Source organism: Archocentrus centrarchus, chromosome 9, assembly GCF_007364275.1.
Source record: "Archocentrus centrarchus isolate MPI-CPG fArcCen1 chromosome 9, fArcCen1, whole genome shotgun sequence".
NCBI lineage: Eukaryota > Metazoa > Chordata > Actinopteri > Cichliformes > Cichlidae > Archocentrus > Archocentrus centrarchus.
The window spans coordinates 14122628-14138923 of record NC_044354.1 but is presented as its reverse complement, the minus strand read 5'-3'; the positions used below and the strand labels follow the sequence as shown (position 1 = coordinate 14138923).

General features: G+C 40.5%; 1 protein-coding gene across 2 annotated transcripts in view; it reads left to right on the top strand.

Annotated features, from left to right (window-relative positions):
- The window catches only part of emid1 (EMI domain containing 1), a 57859-nt gene extending 42013 nt beyond the window's left edge, over nt 1-15846 (top strand). Inside the window, exons 5-17 of one of the 2 annotated variants that reach the window (XM_030738245.1) lie at nt 529-618; nt 1116-1177; nt 1285-1417; nt 2933-2977; nt 3078-3176; nt 7176-7283; nt 9863-9952; nt 10133-10185; nt 10300-10362; nt 11861-11905; nt 12108-12152; nt 14368-14458; nt 15483-15846. In XM_030738245.1, coding sequence (XP_030594105.1) covers nt 529-618; nt 1116-1177; nt 1285-1417; nt 2933-2977; nt 3078-3176; nt 7176-7283; nt 9863-9952; nt 10133-10185; nt 10300-10362; nt 11861-11905; nt 12108-12152; nt 14368-14458; nt 15483-15616 — 1058 coding nt within the window. In that variant the 3' untranslated portion in view covers nt 15617-15846. Of the gene's footprint in view, nt 1-528; nt 619-1115; nt 1178-1284; nt 1418-2932; nt 2978-3077; nt 3177-7175; nt 7284-9862; nt 9953-10132; nt 10186-10299; nt 10363-11860; nt 11906-12107; nt 12153-14105; nt 14191-14367; nt 14459-15482 lie in introns of both variants that reach the window. The other variant, XM_030738246.1, reaches the window with a different exon arrangement.
- The last annotated feature ends 450 nt before the right edge of the window (nt 15847-16296 follow it).

The window sequence follows — 16296 nt, the reverse complement described above, 5'->3', positions numbered from 1 at the left end:
CAGAAAATACGTACACTGTGATCATACAGGGTTGGACATAGTCAGCAGCAATACTCAGGTAGGCTGTGGGGTTTAAATGATGCTCAGTTGGTACTAAGGGGCCCAAAGTGTGCCAAGGAAATATATCTCTCACACCATTACACCACCAGCAGCCTGAACTGTTGATGCAAGGCAGGATGGATCCATGCTTTCATGCTCTTAAAGCCAAATTCTGACCCCACCGTTCACTGAGTTGCTGCCATGAGATTGGCTGATTAGATATTTCCAAAGGTGTACAAACAGAGTGATCGGTGAATGTACATTTGAGACATTTCCCATTAAATGTGGCGGTCAGGTAGGTTTTATAACATCAAAGAATCAAGCAGATCATTGTTTCAATTTGGATCTGTGATTTCCACTATTTGATTCCCATATGAAACAGAAACTTATACATCTGAAGTTTGTTTTCAAGCTCAAGAAATTATAACAACTTTAAATCCAACTCACTAAACTAACATTTATTTCCTCTTTGTCTTTTGCTTTTAACAGATGCAGGAAACGGGCTTGTAGCTCAAGAGGCATTAAGAAAACCATCTACTCTACGCCGGCCACCTGCACGCACAGGAGAGACGATCTCCAGTAAGAACTGCGAACATATTACTTTAACTAGATGGCACAATTCTCATTTCAACTGAGTTGGTAACAGTGGGGAGACAACAACTCCCCTTTAACAGGTTAAAACCTCAGACAGAACCATGGTGGAAAGCAACTATATAACAATAACAATCAAAACTCAGCAGACTGATGGGTCCAGCAACTTCACATAACAAATATGCAGCTTCAGAGCCATAGATCATCATGGGGGACAAAGCATAAACCACAGGAGAAAGAAGGCACAGAGCTAATGACATTTCATCACACGGGGAGTGAAAAAGAGTAAAAGAGGGGCGCTCAGTGGATCATGTGAAGTCAACCAGCAGCCTGAGCCTTTAGAAGCATAATTAGGGATGGTTCAGGGTCACCTGATGCAGCTCTAACTATAAGCTTTATCAAAGAAAAGGTTTAAGCCTAATCCTAAAAGTAGGTATGCCACATCTTTACATGTCTGATTCCTCACATTAAAATCTGTTTTTCAGATTGTCTCAACTGCAGTCGAATCACTGCTTTGAGTGACAGGCTGAACACACTGGAGGAGAAGGTGAAGGCTTCTACTCATTCACACAGGACACAGAAACGTGATGGGCCTACATTAAACAGTCATATTGTTTTAATTACCTGTGCTTGTTTTATGTTTTCCTGCATCAGGTCCAATTACTCACAGCACCGGCCTCCATATCACATCGCCACCTTCAGGGTGAAGGGGGAACTGCTCGAGAGGCCTCATTACTGATGGGGGCTGTGCCTGCTCAGGGAGCTCCTGGTGAGCAGGGACCTGCAGGTATGTGTATCCTGCTGTCACGTATTTTCATAAATCTTGTGTTAGAAGTTTGCACATTTCCATTTAGTGCTGTCAGGGTTTTGATTTAATAATTAAGTCAGAAATCACTCATTGCTGCTTTTCCTGCCCGCTACCTGCACACCTCTGCTCGTATCCTATTTCACCCACTGCACACACGCTCATTTCCGTTAGCAAAAGTCAGAGTGCAGCTCACTTTCAGCTCTGTGGCTGTGTGGAAGCATGAACGTCCTCTCCTTTCCTGGAGTTGAGCCCAGCGCTGGCTACAGCTAAAGACACAGTCATCAATGCTGTTACACCATCAGCAGGAGAAAGAAATAATGCTGGAGCAATATTAAAATGAGTTTGTCCCATTATAGACACAGTATTAAGGTTTTTCATATTTGATTAACTGGACTTTCAAATTACATACTTTTATTTATCAAAAATGACACAGTCCTAGAAAAACGTGTAGTCCAGTGCTGCAGCTGAATTACTCCCTAATGCTCATCCATTGCTCCCTGTGTAATAGATACTTGCACATTTTTTTCTACTGTATAAATAAAGTGCATTGTGGGATTGTTAGGTTCTTTGTTTCATTGTAAAATGGCACTAAGGCTGTAGTGCTGAATATAGTGCACTATATTCAGCACAGTGAGATTTTTTTATGCTATCAGTGAATGGCTGTCACTGACTTTTTCTAGTTTGTGCTACATACACATGTATGACTGATTGCAGAAAATAAAAAGTTCTCAGATCCATTTGTAATTAGAAATATAAAATAAGAACATTTTTCTGAACCATTCATTCTCCCCACAGGATAAACCATTGCTCTAAACGAGCACCCTATGAGCTTTCCTCTGGCACCACCTTCAGGCCCAAGTGCAGTCTTATGAAATGCATGTTGTTGGTTTGGTTTGACTGTCCTTGCACATCTGCCTTTTCGTCAGCACCACCATAAGTTAAGGTTCTGTTCTGATATGGGGTGTTTCCTGATTCTAGAGACTACTCTGTTCCAGTGGTGCTTATGTTGAATAAGTCCTTAACTGATCCTGATTTAAATGAGATCATTTAAGGTCTTTATGCAGTTCCCTGCAGCAGGTTTTATACTACTGTTTTCAATAATGGAAGACCTGCAAATGAAATGTGATGTGTAAAAATGCTTCTATTTTAACAAAGTGTTCCCAACATTACTACAACCAGAGCTTTACATAAAGAGTGGCCTAAGTGAGGAAAATCAATTTACTGAGTTAGAATTAGGTCCCCCTTTTTTTATTTATTACAAATATTTAGTATTTTGTAGCTAAACATTTAATGATCCCTAATACTTACATAAAGACAACAGCAAGATTACTCTCTTCCTGCCACTGTAATTGCACCTCGCTTTTCACGTTTTACAAAATATTTTATTTGTACAAATTTTCTTCAGATTTTACAAAACCTCTTCTCCAGGAGGGTTAAGCTCAGATTGTTTTTTTAAATCATTCAGCTAAACTTCTCCTTCTGCTTTAATTTTAGGTCCTCAGGGCGAAAAGGGAAGAGATGGAGTTCCTGGCATAGATGGTAAATTGTAACCATAGTTGCCTTTCAGTTGACGTAAAACCATTTAAGATGTAAACCAGTTAAGGGTTCATGATTACTCATGGCTGTTTCCTCCTCTTAGGGAAGCCAGGGTCTCGAGGGCTGCCAGGTCCCATTGGGCCTCGAGGGGAGGCTGGGGCAAGGGGCCCATCTGGAGCCCCTGGATCAAAAGGACCAGCAGGTAATGGCGGACTGATTCAAGGAAGAGTCTTTGTTAGCAGAGATAAGAGTAACAAATGAACCTCGTCCCGTTGTAAAATTGCATGTGTGTGTCACTGAGAGTGACTTAAGGTATGTCACTGTTTATTTACCCATCCACTCACTATAATGTCTGTAGGACAATGGCTAACAAGGGGCCAAAGGGCTATCAAAACAACAGGGGAGTAATCAGACTGATCTGTGATGTCCGTATCCAGTGTGTTTGTCTTTCCCTCAAACCTCTTGGTCGGCCCACAGACTCTCCAGCAGTAAATGTTGGAGCATTCCAGCTGTCCTTGAGGCCTGCTGGTAACTTACTGGAATTTGGGTATTTTGTTGGTTGGCTTTGAAAATCATAGGTTTTTTAAAAGCACTGCTTCAGTAGCGAAGTAGCAAAGAATTTCTTTTCTGACTGTATATAAACTCCCCAACATGTGCTGCTTTTCAGGGTCGGCGGCCAGAACAGACACTGGATCATAAATCTGTTCCACGTATTCAAAGTTCACTAGTTATGTACAAATAATAAATGACCTACTGGGAAAAAAGTAAATCCGGAGTCAGCTGTGACTTGAATAATGAATAAAGTAAATGGCCGTATATAAGTGTGTCACAACATCTGCTCTTGCTATAAGCTGTTATTCCTCTGCTCTGGATCGTGAAGGGAGTGCCGCACTTTTCAAGCTAACATGTGACCCCTGCTCTCTGCCTGCTGCTGGGTAAAGATGAGATTTAGAGCAAAACCTAAACTACAAACCCACCATGTGACTTCAATTGAAATGAGCATGAGCTATACATATACAAAATCCCAGAACCTTATGATTTCCATATGCCTATGGTGTTATTGTTTTTCTATCTCCGTTACTTCATAAATATCCAAAAGCAGCGCTGTGTTTTTCTTATTTTGCTGATTTCTTTTCTTTTTTTTTTTACACTCAAAGAGAAAGATAAACACAGGATTGGAATGCAGCCAGTGTCATGCTAAATGTAGATGAATATGTTTTTTGAGCCAGGGGTTGTGGGAAAGATCAAAAGTGAACATCTGTAGTTAAGAGAAGTGATGTTGTATGATATGACGAGCCCTGATAAGTTGCAGGAGATTTGTATTAAAATGTTGACTAATATTTTGCCATAGTATCCCTCAGTTACTCTAGGGAACCATTATCCTAGAAGAAAAACTGAAAATGTTTTTCCTAATATGTCACAAAGGCTTTAAAGAACTGCTTTTTCTGGCCTGTTGAACACTGTTGCAGATTGTAGCTTACGTGAAGGAGCCAAAATGGTCGTTTTTTTGCTTCTGTTTCTTCAATAGGTTAACTGAAAATGTCAAATCAGATGCACAATGTTATCTTGAAAATCAGTAAATAGTGAAATGTCATTTGGTATATAAACAAAAAGGTGGTGAGTCTGGGTCCAACAGAGGGCGAGAGGTTGTGTTCAGCATGCAGCACAACCTCAGAGGAGTTCAAACAACGAGGTCAGATATCATGGGGGTGCTTTTCTCCATCTTCAAAATAATGCTTGGAGAGGAGGAGGGAGCCTTTTTTTCCCCTTGCCCATATGGACCAACTTCGAACAGTAACAGATATGCATGTTGAAAAGCCAGTGGTGTTTGCAGAGAACATTTAATCTACTGTGAACCAGTGCCAGTAACACTTTGTAGAGTTTAACTGAACTAATTCTGCCTCACAGAAACCTGGTTACAGCAGGATGAATATGTTAGTTTAAATGAATCAACACCCCCGAGTCACACTAACTGTCACATGGTGTGCTCAAAACACAGGTTGAGGAGGAGTAGCAGCAATCTTCCACTCCAGCTTATTAATTAATCATAGACCCAGACAGAGTTTTAATTCATTTGAAAGCCTGACTCTTCAAACCCTTTTTTTATTTGTTATTATCTATCATCCACCTGGCCCTTACTCAGAGTTTGTGTCTGATTTCTCAGATTTTTTATCTGATTTAGATCAGATTAAATAATAATGGTTGGTGATTTTAACATCCACATAGATGCAGAAAATGACAGCCTTAACACTGTATTTAATCTATTAGATTCACCTGGCTTCTCTCAAAATGTAAACGAGCTCAACCACCACTTTAATCATACTCTGGGTCTTGTCCTGACATATGGCATAGAAACTGAAGACTTAACAGTATTTCCTGAAAACCCCCTCCTGTCTGATCATTTCTTAATAACATTTACTTTACATTAATGGATTACACAGCAGTGGGAAATAAGTTTTATTATAGTTGAAGTCTTTCTGAAAGTGCTGTAACTACGTTTAAGGATATTATTCCTTTATTATTATGCTCTTCAGTGCCATGTGCCAACACAGTCCACAGCAGCTACCTAAACTCTGCTCCTAGCGAGGTCAATTATCGCGTCAGTAGTTTTACATCCTCAGTGCATACGACTGTGGTACCGTGGCTCCTCTGAAAAAAAAAAAGCCTCAAATCAGAAAGGCCTGGCTCTGTGGTATACCTCACAAATGCGCAGCTTAAAGCAGATAACCCGTAAGCTGGAGAGGATATGGCGTCTCACTAATTTAGAAGATCGTCATTTATACTGAAAAAAGAGTTTGTTGCTCTATTAAGTCTATTAAGCTGGGACATCTTACTTCATCACTAATGGAAAAAAATAAGAACCACAGGTTTCTTTTCAGCACTGTAGCCAGGTTGACAAAGTGACAGAGCTCTGTTGAGCCTAGTATTACTTTAACTTTAACTAGTAATGACTTCATGACTTCACAAATAAAAATTTAACCATTAGAGAAAAATTATTCATAACCATCTCAAAGCCATAGCTTTATGTTCAGCTGCTTTCAGCACTGCTCATATTTTTTGTTTAGACTCTTTCTCTCCGATTGATCTTCCTGAGTTAACTTCAAGAGTTACTTCCTCCAAACCATCAACATGTCTATTAGACTTCATTCCTACTAGACTGCTCAAAGAAGTCCTACCATTAATTGATGCTTCAATCTTAAATATGATGAATGATGATTATTGCATTTATTACTTCTAGGCTGGGCTACTGTAATTCATTACAATGTCCTAAAGCTCCTTGAAAAGCCTTCTGCTGATTCAAAATGTTGCAGCAAGAGATCTGACACGCTCTCTATTTTTAAGATTAGGCTTAAAACTTTCCTTTTTGATAAAGCTTATAGTTAGGGCTGTATCAGGTGACCCTGAACCATCCCTTAGTTATGTTGCAATAGGCCTAGGCTGCTGGGGACTTCCCATGGAGCGCTGAGTGTTCCTTTTCTTTTACCTTTTTATTTAACTCTGTTTATACCCCACTCTGCATTCAGTCACTAGTTATTACTAGTTATTACTCATTTCTGGCTCTCTTCCACACCATGTCTTTTGTCCTGTCTCTCTCCCCTCACTCTCAGCTGGTAGCAGCAGATGACTGCCCATCCCTGGGCCTGGTTCTTCCTGTTAAAAGGGAATTTTTTTCCTTCTCACTGTTGGCTAGTGCTTGCTCATAGGGGGTCATTTTGACTGTTGGGTTTTCTCTGTAATTATTGTGGGGTTTTAAAATGAAATGCACTTTGAGGTGACTGTTTATTGTGATTTGGTGCTATATAAATGAAACTGAATTGAACTGAACTGTGTTTATTTGAATTTCACTATATCCCATTGTAAAGTTCTCAGCATTGGTTCATTAAAGTCCCTCTTTTTGTTAATTACAGATCAGGTCAGCCAGTTCAGCAAGACTTCTACTCAGTCTAGCTCCCCATATGTGGCCATACACAGACACACATTCTCTGCTAAGATAAACTATAATTTCGTATCACTCAACACTTGATCTAACCATTTCCCTCTGTTGTTTGTCCTCCCATCATCACATAAGCCACAGTCATTTATCAGTCTGCCATGTGCTATGCCTCTTCAGAGGAAACTTAGATCTTATTTTGCTGCAACATATCCCTGCTGTACAGTGCATCTGTCACCACAGTGATTTTTCTGTCATCCCTACTCTCAGGCCCCCGTGGTCCACCAGGACTTCCAGGAGGGAGAGGTCTCCCAGGACCGCCTGGTCCACCAGGGCCCCCAGCACCAGCCAGTGCCCGCATCCCAGAACCAGACCACAGTAAGATCCTGCACTAATAAAAGACTTTGTATAGTCATTATGATACTGATTTCACTGCTAACAATTAAAGTACCCATTTATATTTATCCTAAATAAGAATCAGTTAACACTGTTAAAGAGCAAAGTCAGAAATCAGTTTAATAGCACAGATACTGTGTATAAAAATGATTTTTTTATTCTAAACTTTTTTCCACCTTGTCACTTAATTTGCTTAGGATTCATTAGGCCAACAGTTTGTCAGAGATTTTGCTGATAATGTAGCCACCTAGCCTCAAGTAAAGATGGGGACTGGGCCACAGCTGGCTGGTTAGCTTCTATTTAACTCCATAATCCCCAATTTATGTTTCATTTTTAATTCAACAGACCAAACCATCTCCCTCTCAAAGGATGTCAGCTGTAACTTGCTGTATATTCCATTTAAATGTGATTTCATTCCTTTTGTTTATAAAAAATGGTTCTGCTCTTCCACTTTGGTTCTGGTTATGGCTTTTCATACCCTTTTTTTATAGACCTAGATGTCCAAATGGTGAGTAGATCCATGTCAGACGTCACCACCTGCTCGCATGAAGTGGTGTCTTTGAGAGCCAAACCGGACAGTGTTACCCCATGTCCAAACAAAATCAGCTTGTATATGCATGCACATTTAAGCAGGATGACATAGATTTTAAAGACTTCCAGCTTGACTCTTCAAACTAATATTCACATGTCTATAGCAGCCTTACAAAAGAAACAAAGAGAATAGGAAACAGGCAAGATGACGTTAATCCTTTAACTGCTTCTTGCTCCTTGTTGTCTACCAGCCAAGTAGGCCAGAATCAAAGAGTGTTAAATGGATTCAGAGACAGAGAGATTGACACAGGCTTCACATGCTGGGATGAGAACCTGTCCACCCCTGATGTCACTCAACAACTTCCAGATGTAGGTCGGTCAGACAGCTGGGGGGTGGGGGGGGTGGGAGGGTGACAGACAGATGGGGGCCCACACGAGCTCTTCCAAGGTCAGCACACGGGTGGTTCTAATACATGGGTTCAGTGGTAAAAACAAAGTATGCAGCGTACACATTTGCAGGCTCTGGGTTCCTGTGTGGAGACACAGGTTTGTGGTTGGCATGATGATTTCCGAAACTATGGGTCATTTCTTTCACATCAAAGTAACAGTAGGGAACATAAGATGGGGGTTCTGTGCAGAGCTTCCTTTGGAAAACACTGGATTATTTGGCTTTTACATCTGCATCAGGATGTTGGAATTCCCGTTTGCAGGGCTGGAGAGGGTTCCCAAACCAGCAGCCAGTACGTAGTATTGAAGAGGAAGAACGTTTAAAAGTATGACTTCAGTGTTTGTTAGTGGTCGTGCACATTTTCACGTAGCGTCAAGCTACGGAGTTCAGTTTGTTGTAAGCAGGAAATGAAAGGAGTATCAAATACAGGAAAGCAGCCTTGATCTGGATGTTACCGCTGGTCTTGATTTGTTAGTGGTGCGCAATCTGGCAGCTGGAGGATATTTCTGGCTTCTCCTTCTCTACTTTCTCCCTGCATCTCCTGAAGCCTCGTGCTGTGATTGGATCTGTGTTTCGTGTCAGTATAAAATGACCCAGTGACCGCACTTTTCCTCTAACATTCACACATTCACCACCGTCTTCCACTAGCCCTTCCTCTTCATACACATGTGGTGTATGTCTAATCAGTGCTGTTGAACAGTGGATATGGAAAGTTTGTTGTTATGTCAAATCATTAAACTTTTGATGGCTATCAAACTATGATCTGTGGCTGACACAGTTTTTTAATACAGTCTTGTCTCTGGGTTTAGTTTATTTTACTGCTCTGCTGAAGTCATGAGATTCAGTTTGATTGTTTATTGGAATACACTGCCCTCTAGAGGTAAGGCTAATTTGTCACAGAGGAACTTAACTGTCCTGAGTGGAGCTTCAGAGCCAGCATTGAGAATGTGAGGTTTCTTTGTACAAACTATTCTCTGCAGTGCCTTGCTGGGTGCATGTTGTTGCATCAACAAGCAAAAGCAAAACATTGCAAACTGATCACGAAGTTTATGTTTCTTAATATGAAATATTTTGCCACAGGCTTCTTCACGCTATCTTCTTGAAGGAGCAATTTCTTATCTGGCTCATGCAAAATATGGCTCGTTCATCAAGCTTGGCCTACCAAATTAGCAGCCTAATCATAAACAGTCCCATCTGGAAATGTAACCAAAATATGATTTGTTTTGTGGAGCTCATTGGTGGGACAGAACAATGCAACTACTGCATGCGCACATCACAAATCTCCATTTGTACAATGAAATTGCACTAATTTCTCATGTGATGGTTCTGACTTTGCTGAGAGTTATTATAGCTAAACCTGTAACCAGAAATAGGGTAAATGATCTCAATTAGGTAGTTGATTATAACTAAGGCAAATCAATTAAGGCAATAATGCACACTTTATTTTAAGTTTGTTTAGATAGTGAAGCTACAAAATCAGATTTTTTTTTTTTGTGCATTAATCAGCTTATTTTCACTTTGCCAGAAGAGTAGCTTCTGCATTCCATTAAACACACACACACACATTTTGTTTCAATTCCAGATCGCGGAAAAGACCCCTTTTTCACCAACACCTTTCATGATTCTCGAGGGATACCTGTTCCAGGACCTCAGGGGCCTCCCGGGCCTACTGGTGAGCACTAAACAATCTCTTAACAGGTTTATTTCCGCCTGCACGCAGCATGTTTGTGTGTTTGGGAAACAGCTGCCCATATAAAACACAGTAGAGGTGCACTGTAAATAACACTTAGAAATAATATATATTTAATGCGAGTAACACTGTCAGATGTTGTTTTTTTAAACTATTATTCAGGTCCCCCAGGTCCTAAAGGCCCAGTAGGACCTCCTGGTCCACCAGGACAAAATGTAAGCTTGTTCACAGCACGGCAGTGCACTATAGTCACTAGTTTAGCTGTGTTAGAGTTGTTTTTGTACAAATTTATCTGTGTCATTTTCAATTTCCTTTCTGCCTCAAAACAGGGAAAACCTGGAGCGCCTGGAACGCAGGGCCCCGTGGGGCCAAAGGGAGAACGTGGGGAGAGAGTGAGTAAATTTTGGCTGAGATTATTGATTTATTGGGTGGAGACACAGTGCATGTTAATTACATTTCTGAAATTATAAGGCTTAGCTAAAAGACACATTTGTAGACATGTGAAGAGAAAACATTTAATGCAGTAAAAGACTCTATGCAGTCCTGTGAAAGGCCCACTCTTATTTACAACATTGCTTCAGTTCATTGACATTTATGAGCATTCATTTATGCACAGCTCTCTTAAGCTTTTCAATCAGGTTCATGTCTGGAGTTTGATTGGGCCATTGCAGCACCTTGATTCTTTTCTTTTTCAGCCATTCTGCTGTAGATTTGCTGCTCTCCTTTGGATCATTGTCATGTTGCACAAGCCAATTTTGGCCAAGCTATAGCTGTCAGAAAGATTCACATTTGACTCTCAAATACTTTGATATACAGAGGAGTTCAAGATTAACTCAATGACTGTAAGGTGCCCAGGTCCTGTGGCTGCAGAACAAGCCCAAATGTTCAGAGAAACTGAGCAAGTATGGCTTGTTTCCATCACTGTGCTTGACAGTTAGTATGATGTGTTTGTGCTGACATGCTGTGTTTGTTTTTTGCCAAATGTGGTGCTGTGCATTATGGGCAAACACCCCCATTTGGGTCTCATCTGTCCAAAGGACATTGTTCCAGAAATCTTGTGGTTTGTTCAGATGCAGCTTTGCAAACCTAAGCCCTGCTGCCATGTTCTCTTTAGAGAGAAGAGGCTTTCTCCTGGAAACCCTTCCAAACAAGCGATACTTATTCAGGCTTTTTTTAATTGTGCTGTCATGAACTTAAACATTGAACACATTAACTGAGGCCTGCAGAGATTCAGCTCTTTCTTTTCTCTGAGCATTGCACACTCTGACACCAAAATGAATTTGCTGGAATGTCTGCTCCTGAGACGATTGGCGGCTGTCTTCAATGTCTTCCACTTGTGAATAATCTTTCTCACTGAATGGACTTCAGATTGTTTAAAAATGGCCTTCCCAGATTGATGAGCAGCAACAATTACTGATGTCTTTCTTCTTTGGCATTGTGTTAACAAACACCTGAATGCCCCAGTGCTGCAAACTGCCCAAGCCTCTGCTTTAATAGAGGTGCTCACACTTGATGATAAGTTAATCAAGTGCATCTGATATGCAGCTCCTGGCTGCATCTTACTCTCTTAATTGCTATGAAAGCACAAAGGGTGTATGTAGATTTTTTTTTTTACACACTACTTCAACATTGGCCTAGTTTTTGTTAAATAAATAATGACACAGTATAATGATTATAATGAAAATGATATGATGATGATTTTTTTTATTATTATTATTATTATGCCCTGATACGTAAAACCTTAGGCATGAAAGATGGTGTACTTTCTTTTTCACATGACCAACATGTGGAAGAGAATTACAGAATCCATGAAAAAATAAACTGTACAACAACATTGAGTGGGTTTTTCTTTGTTTAACAACTTCCTGAGACATGCCTTTTGTTTTTCAGGGTCTTTCAGGTTACCCTGGAGAGAGGGGCTTGAGAGGCGAGCCGGTAAGCCGCCTCATGTGCGGAGGGGTGGAATATCAACACCCTGTCATATCTGGTTATTTTAGTATAAACTACATACACCAGCAGCACTGCAAACCACACTGACCAACAAAAATGCAATCACCGAGAGAATGAGCGCTTTCTTTTGATGTAAACTGCTGCATCACACCTATTTATTTTTTTTTTTGGAAACATTTCTTCATAGGGAGCACCAGGACCAAAAGGAGAACCAGGAGAGAAGGGCTTGCCGGTAAGATAGTAGCTGTTGGTAGTTCACAATTCACACAGTGACGCACAGCCTGATTTTAGTCAGGAGGTTTCAAAAGTTTTAATATTGGGCACAAAATGTCTGCCTAACCCTTACTTTTCTTTCACCTGTTTCTCATTTTACAAGAGCAATCTAAATGTAAGATATTTTTATTCATGTCATCATCTGTGCACTTTGTAGCCAACTTCTCAGTGTATGTTTTGATCTATTTGCAATCACCATACTTGTGGCGGTGATTGGCCACAAAGTGGTGATTCAACGGCATCTCTCTTTCTCTCAGGCTCAGACTTTTCTACCTGTTGATTGTCACAGAGTCTGTTTTACATTGTTGTTTGTGTTTGACTATATACAACTGTAGCTTTCGATCTGTGTGATTTTGTACATTAACGTGTTTTTGTTTGGTCCTCGGGGTGTGCTCTGGACTGCTGTCCTCTTGACCCTAAAGCTCCCTCTGCAAGCTGCTGTCCCCATGGCTACCTTTCACAGTCACCTTTTCAGCATCCGACTTTGGCATATACATATAAATATACAAAAACACCAGGAGAACAGCACAATCCAGTGATATCCTTTTAGAGGCAAAATTCTTAATTATTTCATATAAATTCAACAAACTGATTTCACTGACTTTCACATTTTTCAATGACTCACAGAGTAAATGTGTGAAATGTATATGCCAAATCACTCCATATGTGCTAGTGGTGGGTGGTGTTGGGTTTAGAGGTGTTGATGTGGTGTGAGTGGAGTGGATACAGCTATCCTCTTTTCTCCCACAATGCAATCTTGCATGAGTTTGTCCTAAAGTACTATACTGAATAAACTATTCACTTTTCTGGATGTGTTAATCAACTAAAAAAAAAAATCTAATGACTAATAACAGACTTAAGACAGAAAAAAGGCAAAGTAGATGTAAACTTTTAAAGAGTCTCTGTGAGGCTGTACTGGCGCCAACAGGATAATATGTTCGCTGATTTTAGGAGGTACAATATATTGATAGATTAAACTTTTGACCTGAATGTGGTGCAGGATGAAAAGTCAGATGATCAAGACTCATCCTGAGGGGACTGTGAAAACCTGTACCAAGTGTCATGGCAATTTAGCCATTAATTCTCAAGATGTTTCACTAAAATGACAAATGTTTGCCTCCGGCTGGTTCAGGAAATTCTCAAAGTATAATTCATCTTCTGGACAACATCAATGTCTGTAGAAAATTTCCTTTGTCCCAAAGCTGACATACTTCAGTCTGAATAACAGATGAAATTGTCATGCTGTTTGGTGTAACTTTGCCTTTTTTCTTTAAGCATAAAGTTGTAGAAATCAGAGCATTTCTTAGTGGGAGTCACTCACCTGTTCACCCAGATCATCAGCCATTCTCTGCATGCTCTCCTTTGTGAGGTTGACTCTTTTAACTGTCTCTGTATGCGTTACATTTCTTGTTCAACTACTTCTGTTATGTTTGAAGGTATGACTTGTGAAGTTGTTAGCTCATCCTTTAACATAAGACAGCAGATTTCACTGTAAATCTACTCTGGCTTCATTCTGTCATGTTGATGATGGGTTACTGTTGTGACCACAGTGCTAAGAATGAGCAAAAAATATTTGCCTGGCTGAACTGTTGCCCGACAAAAAGATGCAGATGGCATGATCAAATCCATATCCCGGAAGAGTGTTATGTCACCAGCATGAAGCAGATCTGTAATGTGCATGCTGATGCTGCCCAGTCCAGTCCAGCATGGCAGAGACTGACTACATACGGAAGCATGCTCCGAGAATGAGGGAGAAATACAGGGAATGGATAATGCCTGACAGTGCTGGTCAGAAATGTGGACTGTTTTAACCTTCTAACTGCTGGACTGTGTTGAGAAAAATGACTTGCATCTTGGCGAGCAGTTCTTTAGCTTGTGCTCCTTACCTTGACGGCTGTATCTATCTTCACAGGGGGACGGAATACATCAGATCAGAGAGGCGCTGAAGATCTTAGCCGAGAGGGTTTTAATCCTTGAGACTATGATCGGTATTCATGGTGAGTAGGAGGCCTGCGGCAGGGTCAGCTTTAGGCAGGGGTCAAAGGTGGGTGGCTCAAACTCCCACTCTACCTCACTGCTGAGGCAGGGGGTGGAAACAGTCACGAGCAGCTCCAGGACTCAGGCTCGTGTTTCCACACCCTCACACAGTCCCCCCTGTCACTGCTCTCTGATAGGACATTAGCTTGCAGATGTTCCACAACTTGCAGGCAGACCTTGAGGTTCTGACTCGCAGGGTGACACTGCTGGAGGCTATCATCTGGCCAGGTAACATCCTCACCCACAGAACTGCCGGCCCCCACTTACTTTCTTGACAAGATCTAAAATGTTAGAAGCAAAAAAATTCTGATAACCAGTAACTGAACTACTAAATGTTGTTGTAGATGTATTTTTAAAAATGTAATCTTTTGGATGAGCTGTTTTGGTACTATGACAGATGTGATCCAATATTCTTCTACCAAGGTTTTATTTGTAGATGTTTGTATTTGTGCATTTTTCCACCCTCTTCTCAGTCATCTGAGCTTGGCTCAGTTTGAGAAACAACATTCCCTACTTCTGAGCACCAAGTAGGATTCAGCAAAATTAGAATCAATATGATAAAAATAAGTGTTTACTTGTGTGGTTGCTGATGTTGCCAATACTGTCGATCCAATCTGACCATATCACACAGCCTTGATGAAGCAAAATAGCTGAACTTTGACTCCATTTTAGTTTAACTACCTCAGATTACTTTTGTTTTTTTAACTCATAATTTTTATTCAGCAGCTTCAGCTTTTTAAATAACAATAGAAATATTTACCTAATATCACAGAATTGTCAGCTTGTTTCTTAGTGGAGTGGACAGACTCAGAGTGCTGCACTCCGGCAATGAAATATTGATGTGTATTAGCATAGCCAGTGTTGCTACAATGATCAGTCAATAAAATTACTGGTTAAATTATAGAAAATAATTTTTCATGTCATTTAGCATGAAAATGTTTCAAACTGTCCAATGTGATGACTTGGCGTTCTTTATTTTCTAAAATTGCTTCATCTTTTGGACTGATTCTGAACAATCAATAAGCCAATCAGCTTATAAGAAAGCAAAAAAAACAAAAACAAAAAACCCAAAACAAAGAAAGACAAAACAAACGTTATTAGTCAGATGCACCTCGCCTAAACTAAGTTGGGTAGTTCATACATTTAACATGAGAGCCCAGTCGAAATAAGAATCCATTTATAGCTTTGGATTAGGACTTCACAAACTGATGGAGAGGGAAGCCCCGTTCCAACTGCTGTCTTTCTTCAACAGAGCCTGATCTAGGGTCTGGGGATGGACCGTTTGGCACATCCTCCACTAGTTTCTACAGAGATAAGCGATCAGGTTCACTTCCACATCGACTTGGTTCTCCTCTGTCCTCCAACACCAAGGTTCCAGGAAAGTAGCCACTCCCTGGCTCACCCTGAGGATCACAGGCGGGGTTGACTTCCCCTCCTATAAGTCTCATCGGCACTCAACACAATTAGACGGTAACTGACACCCTCTCTGGGCTGTACCATCTAATTTAGGATGGGGGACACCTCAGGGAAACTTCACTGGTACTCGACAATACCCTGTTTCATCAGGAACCTGAGAACTAGTTTGAACCCCATCCATCGCCATAACCAAACAATTTACCTTTACACAACACTTCCAGCTGCTCTTTCTGTTTTTCATTTGTTTGGCTACAGACCCCAAGCCTCACAATTAGGATGATTAAAAAAAAAAAAAAAAAATCAGAATCTTCTGTGGTGCTCCTCAAGCTACAAACAGTCCTGGACAATAAGGGTCATTTAGAGTAATCAAGTGAAAGAGAAGTCAGATGTGAGAAAAGAGACTGGATTTGAATTTCTGTTGTTTTCACAATATAATTGCAACCTAAACAGAATTCATTATTTAAGCAGATGGAGCATGTACAGTTTGCGGGGCACAATTACACAAACAAAACTCCTCCTATAGTATGAATTTTCTTATACTTCTATCATATTGTTTAACTCAATGTTATGTAGTGCACTAAAAAGTTTAAGTGATCTGTCCACTAACTAAGATAAGTGTTGATAATGGTGATTTGTACTGATAAAGCATT